The sequence below is a fragment of the Chrysemys picta genome, chromosome 12 (genome assembly GCF_011386835.1).
Source record: "Chrysemys picta bellii isolate R12L10 chromosome 12, ASM1138683v2, whole genome shotgun sequence".
NCBI lineage: Eukaryota > Metazoa > Chordata > Testudines > Emydidae > Chrysemys > Chrysemys picta.
This window is the reverse complement of record NC_088802.1, coordinates 51,794,144-51,814,038: the sequence shown is the minus strand read 5'-3', so window position 1 is coordinate 51,814,038 and position 19,895 is coordinate 51,794,144. Positions and strand designations below refer to the sequence as shown.

Genomic DNA, 19,895 nt, shown 5'->3' with positions numbered 1-19,895 from the left:
CTAATTTTTCTCAAACCTAACCTATGGAATTAGATGGGTGTGTAATCTCTGGCGCTCCTCCATCTCTCTGTTAAGATTGCCAATATTTATGTAAATAGTAATGGCTGATTTTCTGATACAGACACCTCAATACTGGAGGCCATATTCTGATTTCATTTATGCTGGTGAGTCTTTTAAATTTTGTAGACTTCTCCAGACATATGCAGGTATAACTGTGACTGGAATCTGATCATAGGGATTTGACTGGCACTATCAGCTGAGTTCGCATTGGCCACTGAACAGGCATCAGATGGTAGAGAACTTCATCACTACTAGCCGAGGTGGGATTTAAATCAGTGACTCGGGAATGCTGCTCTATCTCATCACCAGTTCAGAGATCTGAGTACATATTTGTACCACCAACACAAATGGCAGACCATCAAGTGTATCAGTTTCAGGAAACATAAAAGCTTTCTGCACTGTATTCCAAATCATTTGCATGGGACACTAGTCCTGTAAAGAAAAACAGCTGCAATTCTTTACAAAAATGTCAGATTTCCCTGGTTCCGTTCCCTCTCTCTTGTAGTGATGCACAGTTGTTGGCAGTTCCAGTAGATGGTACTTATCTGTCCATTTTATTCTAGGTGAGGTTTTTGGGCTACTTGGACCCAATGGGGCTGGCAAAAGCACTACTCTAAAGGTGATCATTGGAGACACATCCCTAACTGCTGGACAGGTAGGAGAAACCTGGGAAAGAGGAGAAGGAGCATTGTCTATTCTGAATGCTAACTGAAAGCTGAAAACTCCAGGATTATATCCTGGTCCTATTGACATCAATGGGAGTATATCTATTGACTTCAATAGGTATATCTACACTGCATCTAGAAGCGAGCCTCCCAGCCCACGCCCACAGACTCATGCTCATATGACTCAAGCTAGAATATTAAAAGAAGCCGGGAGGTTGCCTGAGTTCCAGCCTGAGTTGCAACATCAAAATAACACCTACACGGCTATTGTTAAATTGGGAAGCTCGCTCCCAGATGCAATGTACTCATACCCAACTGGACCAGGATTTCATCCGAAGAGTTCAAAACTTACAATAAACTACAATTCGTTTGCAATAATGACATCAAAGTTGTGCAGCCTCAGTTTCCAAACATTGTCTTACACAGAGGGAAAAGCTTGTTGGATTTGGGTGCTGCAGGCTAATTGCTACAGTTCTGAGGTGTGTTCATTCGTGTTTAATCATTTTTGTTGGTCTTCTCTGGACTTTCTCCAATTTGTCCACATCCTGGACCTGCTAATACAGTACAATCTGAGTCAACAATGTAACACTGTTGCAGAAAAAGCAAATATCTTTCAGGGATGTATTAGCAAGAATGTTTAAGCAAGACATGAGAAGTAATTTTTCCGCTCTACTCCGTGCTGATTAGGCCTCAACTGGAGTATTGTGTCCAGTTCTGGGCTCCACATTTCAGGAAAGATGTGGACAAATGGGAGAAAGTCCAGAGAAGAACAACAAAAATGATGAACGGTCTAGAAAACATGACCTATGAAGGAAAATTGAAAAATTTGGGTTTGTTTAGTCTGGAGAAGAGAAGACTGAGAGGGGACATGATAACAGTTTTCAAGTACATAAAAGGTTGTTACAAAGAGGAGGGAGAAAAATTGTTCTCCTTAACCTCTGAGAATAGTACAAGAAGAAATGGGCTTAAATTGCAGCAAGGAAGGTTTAGGTTGGACATTAGGAAAAACTTCCTAACTGTCAGAGTGGTTAAGCACTGGAATAAATTGTCTAGGGAGGTTGTGGAATTTCGATCATTGGGGATTTTTAAGAGCAATTTAGACAAACACCTCTCAGGGATGGTCTAGATCAGGGGTCGGCAACCTTTGGCACATGGCTCGCGAGGGTAAGCACCCTGGTGGGCCGGGCTGGTTTGTTTACCTGCCGCGTCCGCAGGTTTGGCGATCGTGGCTCCCATTGGCCTGGTTTGCCGCTCCTGGCCAATGGGGGCTGCGGGAAGCAGCGCGGGTCGAGGGATGTGCTGGCTGCCGCTTCCAGCAGCTCCCATTGGCCTGCAGTGGTGAACCGGGCCAGTGGGAGCCGCGATCGGCCGAACCTGCGGACGCGGCAGGTAAACAAACCGGCCAGGGCCGCCAGGGTGCTTACCCTGGCGAGGCGCGTGCCAAAGGTTGCCGACCCCTGGTCTAGATAATACTTAATACTGCCATGAGTGCAGAGAACTGGATTAGATGACCTCTCGAGGTCCCTTTCATGAACATTGTAAATAATTCCTTCCTATTAGCTTACCCCTAATTTTATAGCCCCATTCCTTTCACTCCTTCCCCACAGCATTACAAAAAGGAGACTGCATTTTACCTCTTTTCCCTGTCTCCCTTTCCCTGTTTTGACTCTGTTGAAGTAGCGGGGCCATATTAGAGCTGAAACCTGCAGAGCCCTCATCTGGGCCCTTGGTGAGGTCTGCAGGATTCCATGTTGAAGAAGAGTTTTTAAACAGTGTGAAGAAACACTTGTATCTCTGAGCCCAGAATAAACCGATTGTTTGTGCAGGTGGTGATGAAGGGGGCAGATGCAGCTGCTTCTCAACCAGAAGAGGACACAACCGACTTTCTAGGGTACTGCCCTCAGGAGAACCCTCTCTGGCCAAATCTTACTGTTCAGGAGCATCTGGAGGTTTATGCTGCTGTGAAAGGGATGAGGAAAGAAGATGCTGCTGTTACTATCAAACGGTACAGAAATAAAATGATTCCCGCCTCCATGGGGGTGTGGAGAGATGTACATTGTGTTTAATCACCTTTAGCGACCTCTGCGCCCATGTTGTCTGAAGCTGTTTCTGGTCCAGCTTCTTTATCACATTTGTGTACCTATGAAATAGAAGAAAATGTGGAGCTCTTTCCCTCCTTGCTCAGGTTAAATGAGATGAGAGCAGGGAACATTTAAAAAATCCCGGTAAGGCATTTCATTGGGCACATAGGACCCAGCTGCGAAAGCTGGAGTTTGCCTGATCACTTGTCTTTAGGCCACTGGAATGGGAATGACTAGTGTGGAAAATGGCAAAAATATTTTTGAACTTAGCAAAAAACAGAGAGGTTTTCTAATGACTATACAGGAAAATAGGAATTTCAGGGGTTTTCACATTTTAGAATGTCAAGGTTTTGAAATGTCATAGTGAAAAATCGGGAAGGTGGTTGTTTTTGTTTTTAACTAGTATCAGTTTGTTATTGTTGTTATAAGTTGGTATTATTTGTACTGTAGGAGGGTCCAGGAACCCCAGGACCAGGGCTTGCTAGTGTTGTAGGGTACACACAACATGTGTTTTAATTTCCAAGACACACCAAGTGTCTGTGACAAATAGGGGACACAGGAGGAAGGATAGCTGGGTGGATGGTTTTGAGCCAATTACATCTTAATAAATAAACATGCAAAAAAGTAAATGAGAGAGTCCATTTATTATCAGCTGACAATTTCACACGAGCATCATGGCTGAGGTCTCAAGAAGGGATTTAAAGGAGGACTGATGGCTTTTACTGACTAGTTTGGGGGGAGGGAAGTTCCATACATAGAGAGCTTTGTAGAAAGGCACATGTGAGAGAAGTGGCTAAATGGGTGACTAAGAATGGCATTGTTGCTGGAGAAGATTGGGCAGGGAGCGGGAGGATGGAGTATCTTTGTGAGATCACAAGAGTGGCTGTAGAAATGATTATGATGTAACAGACAGAGGGGTTCAAGGCCAGGAAGGAGAGAGATGACTGATAGGTTCATTTCACTTTTTCTCCCCACCAGGATAGTGAATGCTCTGAAACTTCAGGAGCATCTTCAAAAACCAGCCAAGAAACTACCGGCAGGAATAAGCAGAAAGGTGTGGATTTTGTTCTCTCCTGTGTTTTTTTTTTAATTAGATTTCTAATTAAAGATGGACCTGAGCCTAAAACTCTGGATCCGAACTTCTCTAGAGTTCAGGGGTGTTTGAGGTTGAGGTTTTGGGTCAGCCCAGTAGAAAGAAAGGGACCATTCATGCAGTTCGGATCTAGACCTGAAGTTCTCCAAAGACCAGGGGTATGAAGAGGAGTGAATTCACAACTTTCTTTGGAGCATCTTGGAAAAGGAGAAAGAAATGTTACACATTGTTTCTTTAGCAGAGAGCAGGTCACACCTTACTGTGCAGTGTCAGAATCACTGGAGAAGCCTAAGTAGATGGTGAAGATGTCGTGGGTGAGAGAAGCCCCCTCAGCATGTGTCACTGACATGCCTGACCTGCCCATTCCCTGCAAATTCAGTCAAAGCTTGCTTTCTTCATACCAGTTACACTCACCACATGTTGACAGTCCCTCAAAGTGCATGCCATATTATATAAAAGGGGCTGCCCTCACTAAACCACCTGGGCCGTTCTAGCTATGACCGTGCTGAGTGAAAGGCAGTTACTACCAATGAGACCAGGGCAAGCTGCGAAGGTAAAAGCCACTGACTTTGTGATCTTCCCCCATCAGGTGTGTTTTGCACTGAGCATGCTGGGCAAGCCAACGCTGGTGCTTTTGGACGAACTGTCGACCGGAATGGACCCCATGGGGCAACATCATGTGTGGTGAGTGCAGCTAACTGTCCGGAAGGCAGCATGGAAACCAACTGTTCGAGAGCTCCTTGGGCTTGTTAGAGAGACAAGGTGGGTGAGGTAATATCTTTGATTGGGCCAACTGCTGTTGGTGAGAGGGAAGAGCTTTTGAGGCTCAGGGAAGGAGGTGGCCTCATGGAGGTCCCCAGCACAGCAGAGGAGAGGACCCCCTACTACACTCGTTACAGGGTGCAGCCTGCACAGCAAACGGCATGTAGTTTTGGGGGGCATGTTGGGTCTGTTTTGCCGTGGGAGGATTTGGAGCAGGGCAGCCTTTGTATTCCCAGCAGTCAGGTTTTGCAGTGCTGCCTGACCTCTTAGTGAGCCATGCAAGTGAGCGAAGCTCTTTTGACAGAATCCAGCCCTGTGGAAGCAGGAGAGATGGTCTGAATTCTCAGTCCAGACTTAGTTACTCCTAGGCCCCTCTCTCTGATTCACACTCATAAAATAATCTGAAATCCAAAGGGCCCTTGCTTTCAGAACAAATCGTAGGGACCTTTTGGTCATTATTTGAATCTTTGCACTGTAGCAGCTCATTACTTGTAGGGGGATGAGCAAACCCAACGAGGGGTACTTCAATTCTAAAGGTTTAGGTTCCTTGTTAGTGTGACCTCCTACCCTTCCCCCACCTGGACTCCCACCTGATTTACCTGTGATCACTCTGAAAATAACAGTGATCATTTTCTAAGCACAAAATAGACCAGACCAGCCTCGGTCTCTTTGCTTTCTCAGCTACCCTCAAGCCGCAATTATGTTTCTAACCTTCCTTGTCTTCTTTGACTGTGTCCTTCCTCTTCACTCCCCCACCTGTCTTTCCTCTCTGTAAGTCATCCTTCACTCTCCGCCCCAATGGCCTTGAACTTTGAAGGTTCAGTGATCATGCAAGTTCTGCTATTTTGGTTAGCTTATTAGTTTCTCCTTCCATTATTGTAAAAGGGCAGCTGTAGGAGGAAAGTTACATGTCTTTGCCTTTTCTGGAAATTCAGAGCAGCAATGCAGGAAAATACTCACAGGAGTTGTACATTGCAAATCAAATGTATTTTTTGGTTGCAGGACAGCTGTTCGTGCCGCATTGAAAAATAAGAAACAAGGAGTCATCTTGACAACCCATTACATGAAGGAGGCTGAGGCACTGTGTGACCGAGTGGCCATCATGGTGTCTGGAAAACTCCGGTAAGCAGCAGCAGATACGTTAGAGCAATATAAGTGTCAAAAATTAATACCGCTTTGGATAAAAACAAAATACAGGGACCAGCATTAAATATATATTGGCAAAATTCAGTTGCAAAGCCATTGTTAAGTACTTGCACATTGCCAGTTTATTTTGCCAAAAGATACTGCTCCTTCCAAGGAATACTGTTGCTTAGATACAAAGTAAATGTACTGCCTTGGAAGACAGATAGACTTAGGAAGAATCTGAGCTAATATCAATCCTTCCCCTAGAGAGCTAATAGAAAAACTAATGAATTCAACCACTTTCTTCACATCATGTGGTTGCAATTACTAAAAGAGAGTCGTGAGAACCATTGATGAGTGATCCACTTTGTGCTTCTCTCCTCTGCAGCTGTATCGGCTCCATTCAGTACCTGAAAAACAAGTTTGGCAAAGGTTACTTGCTGGAAATTAAAGTGAAGGACCCAGAACAAGTTGATCTCATCCATGAAGAGATTACACAAATCTTCCCACTTGCAGCACGTCAGGAACGGTAACTTAAAAGAATGCCAGAGCCTTATTGACAATGCAAATGCTTCTGTGCTGCAGGGGTTACTTAGTGGGCTTGGATGCTATTTGGATTTGGGTGCAATAGCTGTTGGCACAACAGTGGGCTAACTTAGAGATCTGAGTTTGTGTGATGTGTATGAATTCCAACATCCACAAAGCCAGGGGATGATAGGCTGGAGAGGGTAGGACACCAACCGAGCCCATCTACAACACCACCTGCTCACCAGTCCAGAATATGACTTCGAAGAGTGGCAATTGGTTACAGCAATAGGCCCAGGAAGATTATTAAAAAGGATGAATATTAATTATCATCAGGGCCAGAGGAAACAGTAATGAAGTTAGTATGTCCAATTCAACATGCACACCTTATGATGGAACATACGTCTTGGGTCACTAATGGAGGGAGAGGGAAAACCACACTGAAAGCTGGACAGCACATGAACTTTCAAAAGAAAGATTGTTAACGTTTTGAAAAGGGACATTTAGAAATTGTTCTACAAACGATTTTGGTCAGTTTGATTGGGAATATTTTCCAGGCTGATGTCCATTATTTGAACTTGTTTCTAACTGTCCCATTTGGGGGTTGGACATTCCATACAAGTAACATAAAAAAGATGAACTTTCCGGGGAACCAACCTTCTTTCTCTTAGGCCTGGTCTACGCTAACCCCCCAATTCGAACTAAGGTACGCAACTTCAGCTACATGAATAATGTAGCTGAAGTCGACGTACCTTAGTTCGAACTTACCGTGGTCCAGACGCGGCAGGCAGGCTCCCCCGTCGACTCCGCGTACTCCTCGCGCCGAGCAGGATTACCGGAGTCGACGGGGAGCACTTCTGGGTTCGATTTATCGCGTCCAGACAAGACGCGATAAATCGAACCCAGAAGTTCGATTGCCTGCCGCCGAACCAGCGCGTAAGTATAGACAAGCCCTTAGTGGGACCCTTTTAAAATCATTCAACATTTAGCATCTTCCTCTATGTGACTCCAATGCAAAAAAACCTGGCTTCCTAATATTTCTCTTCTGAATCTACTGATATTAATTTGAATAAGGATACAAGTTCCATGACAAAGTAATTTTACCATGAGTGAACAAGTGCTTTCAATACCCCCGCTTCTCTTGTATGCATAATCACCCACAAATTATTTTTATTATGTTGCGTTAACATCCTAATGTATTAGGTGCTATATCGCAACATACAGTCCCAACTCCAGAGAGCTAACGATCTGAATGACAAAAACAGATGAAAGGTAAAGGAAAGGGATACGCCATACAAGCTGAATAGAAAGGCTGATGACTGGTATGTGTGTTCACAAGAGAGAACCCCATTTCCCATAGTTATATATTTTAAGATCAGAAAGAACCATTATGATCATCTAGAGTGGAATTCTGGACCCTTTGAAGTCATTGGCAAAACTCCCATTGACTTAGGGCTTGTCTACACTACCGCATGGGGTTGATCTAAGATATGCAACTTCAGCTACGTGAATAGCGTAGCTGAAGTCGACGTACTTAGATCTACTTACCACGGTGTCTTCACTGCGGTAAGTCGACAGCTGATGCTCTCCTGTCGACTCTGCTTGTGCTTCTTGTTCTGGTGGAGTACCGGAGTCGACGGGAGAGCACTCAACGGTCGATTTATCGCGTCTATACTAGACGTGATAAATCAACCCCCGCTGGATCAATCGCTGCCCGCCGATCCAGCGGGTAGTGTTGACAAGCCCTTTGTCTGATCTCCTGCATAACACAGGAAATAGAATTCCAACCACTGGTTCCTACATCAGTCTTGTAACTTATGGCTGAGCATAACTTTTAGAAAAACATCCAGTCTTGATTTAACGATTTCAAGAGAGGACCAATCCATGGCATCACTAGGTAAGTTTTTCCAGTGGTTAATTACCCTCTTCACCACAAGTATGCACCTTATTTCTACTTTGAATGTGTCTAGCTTCACCTTTCAGCCACCGGAATGTGTTATCATAGGTGCTGGAAATAGGGGTGCGGCGGATGCTGCCGCACCCCCTGGCTTGAAGTGGTTTCCGTTATATACAGGGGTCACAGTTTGATTCAATGATTCTCAGCACCCTCACTATACAAATTGTTCCAGCACCACTGTTCTGCTTTTGTCTGCTAGATTAAAGAGCCGTTTGCCATCTGAAATCTTCTCTCTGTGCATGTCCGTATAGACTGTGATCCAATCATTGCTTAAACATTCTGGTCACCTTCTGCACGTTTCTTCTCTCAGGTATTCCTCTTTGATGGTCTATAAGATACCAATGGAAAATGTACAGTCTCTGTCCCAGGCCTTTTTCAATTTGGAGGCAGGTAAGAGGGGTGTTGTCAAATGTTGGAATCTCTGTAATACAACCGCATTTTAATCTATATATTTTTCTGTCAAAAAAGCTTGGGCCAGATCCTCTGTGGGTGTAATTAGGCCTAGCTGCTTGAAAGTCTAAGGAGCTAAGGCAGTTTATACTGAGCTGAGGTTCTGGCCCTGTGAACTACCACTTTGGGGCCTGTTGAGTAGTCCTGCGGATGCTCTAAAATGTCATGATTGGCCAAAAAGGGAAGCAGCTCTCCCCATCCATTGTTACATACAGCCAGAGATGGTGTCTCTGCAACGTGGATGTCTTCAGGCTATTGGGAGAACTTCTAGGCAGTTGCTTGCACAGCTGTGTTCTCTGCACCTGTCTACGGTTAGGCCTGAGGAGAACTAAACAAAATGGACTCACCACACACATGAAGAATCATTGTTTAAAGTCATTAAATATATTTGGGGGAGATTTCTAATGTGCGTTCATTTCTGTCCAGCTAAACGTACCTTCGACCTGGAGGAATACAGCCTTTCTCAGTCCACGTTGGAACAGGTACAGTGTGATGTTTATAATATTTCAGAGACAGGAGCAAGAAAATACAATGTGTAAAAATGAACATATTTAACCTGGTAACTAACATATTCTAAAGAATGTCTGTGTGGGGATCAGTCCAAGTAATAATGATCCCTAAATCTTACACCACACTTTTCATCAGGACATTCCAAGGTGTTTTACAAAGCAGGCCAGCATCTTTATTCTCAGTTTACAGATGGGGAAACTGAGGCACGGAGCAATGAGGTGATTTTCCCAAGGTCACCCAGCAAGCCAGTAGCAGGGCCACAAATTGAACCCTGGTCTTTAGAGTCCCCATCCAGTGCCCTGTGCACTAGGAACACTGCCTCCTAAATGAGAGTTATCAGTCAGTTGTATAAAGGTTGTCATCTCAGCACTGAGGTCTATGCCGTGTACCTGTCAGAAGCACAGAACAATAATTGCAACGCCTTATGATTTGATATGGAATTTCTATTCAGATGCAAATGACACCAATGTACAAGCATTCAAAACAATGGTTATCAGTGAGTTTGCTCAGTTGTAACTGATGTTAGAATTTGGTCCTGTGTTGGTTTTTCTTCCCCACTTGAAATACTTCTGTTATCCTCTGATAGCTCACACCTTATTGCGTTAGAGTACAGAAACAATTTCTCGTGCCATGTCTCTCTCTTCGTTGCAACATCTTTTTGTGTCAAATCTGCCTTTTGGATTGTTGGATAAATAGATCTCAATCTAAAACAAAATGATTTGAGTTCTTTGTTTCCAATCCTGGGAATTAATTAGACCCTTCCTTTAACTTTCACATTTCAGGTGTTCTTAGAGCTTTCAAGAGAGCAGGAGAAAGAGGATTTTGATATGAATCTGGATAGTACAGCAGAATGGAAACTCCTTCAACAGGATGATAATTAAAGCCCTGCACCACAGTCCTATATCTCTTCTACAAACAATATCTGCATATACAATTACATTCTACGTTATACCCAGTACTAACATTGTATTATGGTAACGTCAAGAGAGGAAAGTTCAGCCAGTCGTCATGAAAACTATTTTTTGATTAATTACATTTGGCTATGGCCACATTTCCTTCTGGAGCAGAGAAAATGTTCTGAGACGCGGGGCTGCATTAGAAAATTGGCCAAGGACCAGAAATGGGGTTGGCCGCCAATAACAGAAGATGAGGGAGCTCACGGGCAAAATCAGTCCAATTTCAATACATCTCTAGTTGTAAATACGATAAAACCAGAACTGAATCTTAAAAAGCCATCTGCTCAGAAATTTGAACTGATAGCACATTTGTCACACAAATCACCCAAAACACATTACAGAGTTTTCAATTAAATACTGGTGGTGAAGTGACTACATCGGGGTGGCCAACCTGAGCCTGAGAAGGAGCCAGAATTTACCGATGTACATTGCCAAAGAGCCACAGTAACACATCAGCAGCCCCCCAGCAGCTCCCCCCACACACACCGCTCCCAGCTCCTCCCACCCACCGGCAGCCCTGCCAGTCAGCAGCTCTCCCTCCCTCCCCACACCTCCTGATCAGCTGTTTCATGGCGTGCAGGAGGCTTTGGGGGGGAATGAGGGCACGGCAGGCTCAGGGGAGGGGGCAGGGAGGGCTGGAGTGGGGGCAGGGCCTGTGGCAGAGCCAGGGGTTAAGCAGTGAGCACCCCCCAGCACATTGGAAAGTTGGCGCCTGTAGCTCCAGCCCCAGCGTCGGCGCCTATACAAGGAGCCGCATATTAACTTCTGAAGAGTCGCATGTGGCTCCGGAGCCACAGGTTGGCCACCCCTGGACTACATGTATTAACCTGTCAGCAGGAATTCATGTATTACAGTGATGAGCAATGCACAGATGGCTGGATATACCGGGGCTGATTTCGCTTTCTTAGTAGATTGATTATGGTTTTAGTCCTCTGACTGCAGCTGAGTTATGTAGATTTGCAGCAGTGTAAGTAAGAGACTGATAATCTCTGTCTTTCTGTAAGTGTCCTGGGTTTTTCCAGCTTCCCCTCACCTTATGGATAGAGGGATCTCTCATCAATGGAGCAACACCCTTCACAGTACAGCAGTAGTGTCCTCTCTGTCGGTGAGCCCAAGTGCTTATATGGGACTAGAATCAACAATCTTCTACCGAGGAGCTGTGATTGCTATTAACTGAGTCTGATGCTTTTACACTGTTATCAGCAATTTACCAGAGCGATCTCATTATTGGAGTATTCTTTATATTATTGGAGCTTCAGGTTACTTGCTATGAGATATGTTAAATATATGAAGAAGACAAATGTTCTCCTCTTGGATGTTAATGGTAGTACTGTTTTGCTGTTCCTTTACCTGCCAATAGGACATGAATAGAAGAGCAGAGCTGATGTCAAAGGGAGATTCTGTCTCTTCAGCATTATTTGCAGGAGACAAAGACAATGACAAAAAAATAAAAATCAGTGCAATATTCCTGGTACTACTGGTAGTTCTTGTGTATGAGTCATTGATAAATTACAAACTCCAACTTTATAAGAATTACGTTGTTTACAGTTTTAGTGAATAAAATCCTAACAGCTGTATATCAGCTGGAATTGTTACATGTCAGGGACTTTCTAGATTTCTCACTACTACTGGAACCTTAAATACCTGCAACTGCTAGAAACACCATCTTCCATCGGTACCTAGCAACAGCACTTAAGATCCTTTGAATCCTGACTCGGCCTTGCTGAGCCACACATTTGTGGCCTCTAAGTTTGACTGTTGCAATGGACCGTACCCTCTAAGCAACTCAGAATGACATGGTGTCATCGCCCAAGGGCTTCAAACGCTAGCTACTCATTGAACATTGAATCATACACAAGGACCTGGTATTGGTTTTCAAAACTGCTTCACACTATGTTACTTCTTGTTCCGCAATGACTAACTCCCTCAACAGAGAAACAAGGTGAGTGAGGAGCGTCCGTGTAAGCTCAAAAGCATGTTTCTCTCACCAGCAGAAGTTGGTCTAATAAAAGCTATTACCTCACCCACCTTGTCTGTCTAATATCCTGGGACCAACATGGCAACAGATCTGCATGTGGTTTAAGATGTACGTTTTTAAGAGAACTACAACTCATGACAGCTAGTATACTTGTCTTCAGTCACCAAGTACTCCTATTGTGCATTACCCAGCATTAATGCCTAATGCCAGCATGTCTAATTGCAATAAATGGTGACTCCATATATTATCTCTCTCTTGTTGTATATAAAAGAAAATCTGGTATTGATCTGTAATTGTGTATGGCTCACAAAGATGCTAAATGTTCACCTTTGCTCTTTGGACTAGTGATTCTATGATGTTGAAGCAATAGCTGAGATGACAAAGTACTCAAAGAAACTTGTTAAATGTACCCAGACATGGCATGATATAGTAGTCTACTAATTAAATTTCACTAAAGATAAAGTAACAGATGACAGGATGCTGGATGGAGAAGTGATCTCAATCCGTATATGGAAAATTTCAAAACCCCCAAACATCTATCAGAGAAATAACATCAATTCTAACAATTGAACATGTTTCGAATGTGCTGCTCAGATACTTGGTTGTGGAAAAACCATGGGGTTACTTCCCTCACCCCACTGGTTCTGATCTCACACAGATCCCACAAGCAGCAATGCCTGTGATCGACTGTCTTCCAAACAGTGACGCAATGCACAGTTCAGATCTTGGCCAGAGAGTAGCAGGGCAAATAAACCTCTCCCTGTTTAAAAACAAACCAACCGAACAACAAACTACTGAGGTTTTTTAGGCAGCAAAAAGTAAAACCAAAACCACAGTTTTACTTCAATGGAAGATAATCTTATTCAGTTAGGCTGGGATTCTCATAAGTGCCTAAGGGAGTTAGGTGCACAGGACCCATTGATTTTCAGTGGTACTTGTGCTTGTCCATCTCTTGGGCACTTTGACAGTCCCACCCTTAAAGCTGAACCTTGTAGGGAGCCTTAACATAAATATTTGGGGTGAAATCCTGGAAATTGTAGTTTTGCCATTGACTTTAATGAAGCCAAGATTTCACCCATCAGTTTAAAGATTTGACACCCTCTCTCACAGAAAAAGTTTTCCACAAAAGTTGCTCCTATGGGTTTCTCAGCCAGAATACTTTGTAGCAAGCACATGGCTGCCTAGCAAACCGCAGTGTTAATTCTTCTTACAAGATGATGGGGTTTTTTTGCCCGTACAAATTTGAGAAGGTGGCGTGAAGGTGGCTCTCTTGATAGGGAGAACAGCAGCAGTGCTTGTTAGAGTGTCAGGCAAACCCCTTCATTGCAATAACAAGGAACACAAGGACACAGCCCCTTCAGGTTCCTGTGGTTTGTGATCTCTGGAATTCATTTAACTGAAAGCCTCCTACAAGTATTATGTTTCCCTAAAACCGTCTAGTCCAAGGGTTCTCAAACTGTGGGTCAGGACCCCAAAGTGGGTCGCGATCCTGTTTTTTAACGGGGTCACCAGGACTGCATTAGATTTGCTGAGGCCCAGGCCCCTCCCAAGGCCGGCTCTAGGTTTTTTGCTGCCCCAAGCAAAAAAAATTTTGGCTGCTCCCCACCCTAGCCCTGGGGCGGCAGGGGGTGTGGGTGGGGGAGAGTCCAGGGCTGGGGCAATAAAGGGGTGCGGGGGGAGCCCAGGGTTGGGGTGGGGGGACTGCAAAAAACCTACAGCTGGCTCGGTTCCTACTATTCACAGCAAGCTGCAGGTTTCAGTTCCCCCTCCCTTTCCTGTTGCTAGCGGCCGAGGAATGCTAGGAAATGTAGTTCTTTCCCTGATCCAGGGCTGGCTCTATAGGCAGGGAGCTAACCAAGGAACTACAGCTCCCAGGGCCCCCTGTTGGTTCTCAGCTCCCATGCTAGATTCTTGCACCCCTGCAACGGTGCCGCCCCAAGCAACTGCTTGCTTTGCTGGTGCCTAGAGCCGGCCCTGGCCCCACCGCCTGGAGCCAAAGCCAAAGTTCGAGAGCTTCAGCCACAGGCAGCGTGGCTCAGGCTTCGGCTTCAGCCCTGGGTGATGGAGATCAGGTTACAGTCCCCCACCAGGGAAGTGGGGCTTGGACTTTGGTTCCCTGGGATCGGGCAGTAATTTTTATTGTCAGAAGGGGGGTTGCAGTGCAATGACGTTTGAGAACCCCTGGAAGGGGCCAGACCAGGTGAGTGAGCTAATATTTTTTTATTGAACCAACTCCTGTTGGCGAGAGAGACAAGCTTTTGAGCTTACACAGAGCGCTTCTTCACCTGGACCACGCTTCTTGTCGGCATTGGCAACCTAACACAAGTTTACGGGAGATGGTCTAGCAGTTTGCTAATAAAGGGGCTTTCTGGTGTGTCATATGCAGCTGGGAACCTAGAAATAAACCACAGAAATTTGGTTGGGGGATTTGTGGAGGTTTAGCTATGCTTGAAGCTTTGGGTTTCTAAACTTTGGGGTTTTATTTCTGATTTTTGTTTCTTTGCCCCTCCCCCCTTTTATTTAATCGTATTGCTTTTCTTTTCCTCAACCCCTCCCTCCTCCCCGTCATCCTCCAGTCTGTTTTGGGTTTTCAAAAAAAAGATTCTCGTTTAGTTGTCGGAACAGCATATTTATTTATAATTCTCCCATGCAGTTCCACTCGTAAATTGGCTGTCTGCTCATGTTACTAACCTATTGATCTCCAAACGGCCAAAGCATTTTTTCTCAGGTCCATACAATACAATGCCAAAGCAACATAACTAGGTATGTCTTACTGTTTAAACCTGCCTCTTGCGTTCTATTGTTTATTTGGCCTGTGCTTCCAAGACAACCAATGGCCTTTCCCATGTAACTTTTCGTACTGCGTGCAACTGGCCACACTTCCTCCTTAGTTCTTAGTCAGTGTCTGAAAAAGGTCAGCAGGGACCGAGATTCTGTGAACCATAATAGGGCATCAAATGGAATTCATTCAATCAAAGCAGCCAGCTATCCAGCCACCCGTGACACCCGCTGTGTGGTAGCTGGACAATGTACTTCAAGAACAACCTCACTATTGAGGTGAAAGACAGAGAAATAGGTTTTCTACTGATGAGAAGGTTCTACATCTTCGGAACTAGAAAATCCAATCGAATGCATCGCTATCCAACTCCTGATACGTAGCAATGCACCAGCATAACTAACCAAAAAAGGCAACTGGAATCTGTTGTCTTTAAAACCAAAAATAGCTTTTGCTTCAAAAACTGCACCTCTTCTTTTTTAAAAAAAGAAAGGAAAATAACATTTCTGGCAGGCGGTGAGTTATTCCCTGTCCTTTACAGCTGGGAACTGCTCAGCTCCAGATTATTTTCGCAGTGGCAGCCTGTTTCTGCATTTTCCGGAGCAGATTTTGAGTGTTAATCAGAAGGGCCTTGCTTAAGAGACCTATGAGCCTTCAGCGAGACGACTTCCCGCACTGGGAATCATAAATAGGAATGATGCCCCTGTTTCCCAGTCTGCAAACCACTTCATGTGCCCTGCAGCGTGTCTCAGCCTCTGCGCTGCTGGAGTCAGAGGAGTTTCTGAGAAGACGGATAACTGGGAGCCAAAGCTTTTCTTTTAATTTTGCATTGACTGGCAGGTTTCATTGATTCTGCCAGTGTACCCTAAGCTGCTTCAAGTGGAGATGGAGATTTGACTGTGCTATTCTTGTAAAGGCAATGAGGGGAAACAAAGAAAAAAAGACCACGTAACCACTCTGAAAACATCCCCATGTGCGCCGGACTGTCCTTCTGGGCTTACCTGAAATGCACTCAGGGTTCACCACTGGGATGGTTATTCACACTCAGGGATGGTAGCAATCCGCTCTTCAGTGTCTTAACACTATAATATTTTATTGCCAGCTACTGTAATAATGAAGTAGAAGGGTCTGATCCTTATACTTGTGATGGAGTTATTCTTCCACCTACTGAAGTAGAAGGAAAGGCTCCCACTGACTTCAGTGAGCACAAGAGCCTGTGCTGTACACAGAGCTGTTTTGATTCTGTGTCACGGGGGCCATACATACTCGCCGGTACCCAACAAAGGGAGGGCTAGACAGATCTCTGAAGGGAAGCACGCCTTTGCCTATGGAAGAGTCTTGTATTCTTAAAGGAAAAAAGAACTGTCAAGCCAAATGCAATTCAGACGAAAAAAATCCTATTGAATCTCGTATGGAAAGCGGGATGGGAGATACAGAAAGCAGCCAGCTGCCTCGGAACCCGGTGTCCTGGAATGGAGTCAGGGGAGAGAAGGAAAAATAACAAGAAACCCCAGCAGGGAGCACTCAGCCGGTCTAATCCAGCCAGATTAAAAGATTTAGGCAGATCAAAAAGGAAAAGCAAACTTTAAAACCTTGGCTAATCAGGACAGACGCTTCCACCTGCTGGGGAATAGGGCAGGCACAGCTGTGTTACTCTGTACTGAGGGGCTATGTTACAAAGGGTTGTGTGTTTCCTGTCTCTTTTTGCCAGTAGGTGGTCAGATTACCCACTGTCTGGGCTGGCATATTTGGACAGGGTTGAAATATTCTTATAAACTAACTATGAAAATCTGTCCGTTTCACCTTCCTCCAAATTTCTACCCATTGTTCTCTCAGCAAGTGCTCAATAATATGTATAGGTGGAAGAATAACGCCATCACAAAGCCTTTGCTTGCCCAGAGAGAAGAGATAGACTAAGGGTATGTCTACACTACCCGCCGGATCGGCGGGCAGCGATCAATCCAGCGGGGATTGATTTATCACGTCTAGTCTAGACGCGATAAATCGACCCCCGAGCGTGCTCCTGTCGACTCCTGTACTCCACCCCCGCGAGAGGCGCAGGCAGAGTCGGCGGGGGAGCGGCAGCAGTCGTCTCACCGCGGTGAAGACACGACAATAAGAAGACACGATCTAAGTACGTCTCCTGAGCCCCAGGCAAGCTCTGTAACTTACCACTGGATCACTTTTCCCTTCCATTATAGACCAACAGCCAAATATTCATTCACAGACTGCTAGGCAATGCACAAGTCGCATGTTCGGTCAGGGTTGGTAACAGCTACTGTAGCAAAGGCTGCAGCTCAGAGACGCCAAGGTTCAACTTGGATTTCACATCACACAGCTTAGCACTTGCACCATTGCTTCATCCACCCGCAAAGCACCCTCTGCTTCCAATTGATGTTCAGTTAGGAAAGATGCCCACTGACTTCAATGGGGGTTGGATCAGGTCAGGTTGGAAGCATTCAGATACTACAATGATGGAGTCTATACATTCAAGAATCTCAGTAGATAAATCCCAACACTCTTGCAGTGCTACGGTAGCCTATACCCTTTCACAGCACCTATATTAACCGTATGGGACCTGGTTTTCAGCAAGGCCTCAACTTGGTCTCCACTTGTATACGTACATGTCCATGCACAGTGTCCTGAGAAGGGAACCTAACGAGAAAGCCCAGCGGGCAGCACTCAGGTATTCCAATCCAGCCAGTTTAAAAGCATTAGGCGGAGAAAAGAGGCACCATTGAAGTGCATTGCCTGCACACACTGTGGTGTGCAATAAACAGAGTTTATAGGCGCACAATCCTTTTGGATAAAGAGGTGCCCACCTGTTGTTTTTTTATGACCTGTGTTCATGTATGATAGATTCTCTTACCATTCCACCCCTGCCCATGGGCAAATGAGCTGATGTTTGGGAGGACAAAGATGCACAATCATAAGTGGAGGCCACCTTTTGAAAATCATACCCACAACAGCTCCCATTTTGCCAAGAATATAAATTCATGAACCTCTATCATTCAAGCATGATTTAATTATAATGCAATAACTTATATGATCTCTCTTTTCCCTTCTCCTTAAGCTTTCTCTCTGCCTCCAGCTGGGAAAACTACCTTCCTTCCCTATTTGAAGACAAGACGTTGCTGTTTTTGGCTGTTCTCTCAATCTCCAAGATTCTTCCGGCTAGACGCTTTTTTTCATCTGCTGAGCTGTTTTAGGAATGCTTTAGGAATGCTCGCTAGAATTTAGGGGGAGCAATGCAAAGAAGAAAATAGACCTTTTGCCGCTCTGATTGGTAAACTAATTCCGGTCCTGAAATGACTGACTTTTTTCCCATTTAAAATATGATCAAAGGCTCCTGCCAACACACAGCTACAATATAATGCGATGTGAATGAGCGTCACTGTGCCAAGGCACCCCAGCTGAGGGTCTGCTGCTCTGCTTCCAGAACCGATTTCCTTTGTCAGTCTCAAGTGGTTGGAGAAGCAGAACTGAATTATAATGAGTGAATGGCCGCCCAGCATCTGCTTTGCCTTATTTATCCTATGCGTGAAGACCATCTTTCGGCTGTGACAAAATGTGGTGAACTGCGCTGTACTTGGGTAACCTGGAGCTACTTTCATGCAGTATGGTTTTTGATAGGCAGGATGGTCTTGTGGATTTAGGGTGACCAGATGTCCCGATTTTATAGGGACAGTCCCGGTTTTGGGGTTTTTTTCTTGTATAGGCACCTATTACCTCTCACGCCCTGTCCCGATTTTTTACACTTGCTATCTGATAATCCTATGTGGATTAAAGAGAGGCCCAGGGTCTATCTCCAGCTCTGCCACAAACTTCCTGTGGGACCTTGAACAAATCACTTAATCTCCCAGTGCCTCATAGACTTGAAGGTCAGAAGGGACCATCATGATCATCTAGTTTGACCTCCTGCACATTGCAGGCTACAGAACTCACCCACCCACACCTGTAATCTCGCCTTCCTTCTCTTCCTTCTCCATCGCTCATAAGGTATTGTGAGATTAGGGGTACAGGTTTGCAATTGGGGTTAGGGTTGCAAGTCTTAACTCATTAACGGTTGTGAAGTGCTTTGAAATCCTCATCAATAGAAAGCATTAATTTTTTCTATTCAGTTCAGAGTTGCTTACCTATCACTAATATTATACAAAGAAGGGTTATCTTGGAAGATGGTCTGACTGGGTGTTTTACAGGGGCACATAAGACTTAAGAAAGCCACATTATAGTCATGTGTTGTTCACACCCCCCTCATTCACCCTCCCTCCTGCCCATTCTTGCCATTCACCCTCTTGTTGCCTCTCAAAGTTTGCAATTGGGTGGAGCTTTGCTGAAAAAAAATAAATTTAGAAAGTTCATAACTGAGAAAGTGGGTGAATAGGAACCTCTCAGTGTGTCTAATTCATAGTATCTTCTGGCCTGAGCATCTATCAGCCTCCATAATAGAACTTTCCCTTTTCATCTGCAGCCTCATCTAACAACCCCAAAATCTTAGGGCATCCTGTCTGGAGAGGGTTACATTCATGTGAACTAGAACCTTTTAGTTTGGAGCCGGAGCATCCACAGGGGGTGAGTTCTAGAGCAGCACTATGGTGTGCATTGCTGTTCACATCACTGTAGTCTGAACTGCGGGGCAGTGTAGACCAGTGGTTCTCAACCAGGAATCTGGGGGCCACAAGCAGGTTTCGGAGGGTCTGCCAAGCAGGGCTGGCATTAGACTTGGTGGGGCCCGGGGTAGAAAACCAAAGCTCCACCACATGGCGCTGAAGCCCAGGGACCTGAGCCCCACCACCCGAGGCTGAAGCCGAAGCCTGAGCAACTTAGTTTTGCAGGCCCCTTGTGGTGTGGGGCCCTGGGCCGTTGCCTGCTTGCTTCCCCCTAACGCTGGCCCTGGCTTTTAGATGCAGAAAAACAGCTGTTGGGCTGTGGAGTTTTTATAGCATGTTGGGGGGGG

At 45.1% G+C, this 19,895-nt stretch overlaps 1 protein-coding gene across 5 annotated transcripts in view; it reads left to right on the top strand.

Annotated features, from left to right (window-relative positions):
* Positions 1-12,404, top strand: part of LOC135974807 (ATP-binding cassette sub-family A member 10-like) — a 56,821-nt gene extending 44,417 nt beyond the window's left edge. For all 5 annotated transcript variants that reach the window (XM_065563681.1, XM_065563683.1, XM_065563685.1 and 2 more), the window contains 9 exons: positions 624-715; positions 2,552-2,730; positions 3,785-3,860; positions 4,489-4,583; positions 5,664-5,783; positions 6,175-6,315; positions 8,579-8,658; positions 9,145-9,200; positions 10,011-12,404. In XM_065563681.1, the coding sequence (XP_065419753.1) occupies positions 624-715; positions 2,552-2,730; positions 3,785-3,860; positions 4,489-4,583; positions 5,664-5,783; positions 6,175-6,315; positions 8,579-8,658; positions 9,145-9,200; positions 10,011-10,109 (938 nt within the window). In that variant the 3' untranslated portion in view covers positions 10,110-12,404. The remainder of the gene's footprint in view (positions 1-623; positions 716-2,551; positions 2,731-3,784; positions 3,861-4,488; positions 4,584-5,663; positions 5,784-6,174; positions 6,316-8,578; positions 8,659-9,144; positions 9,201-10,010) is intronic.
* Positions 12,405-19,895: the final 7,491 nt, after the last annotated feature.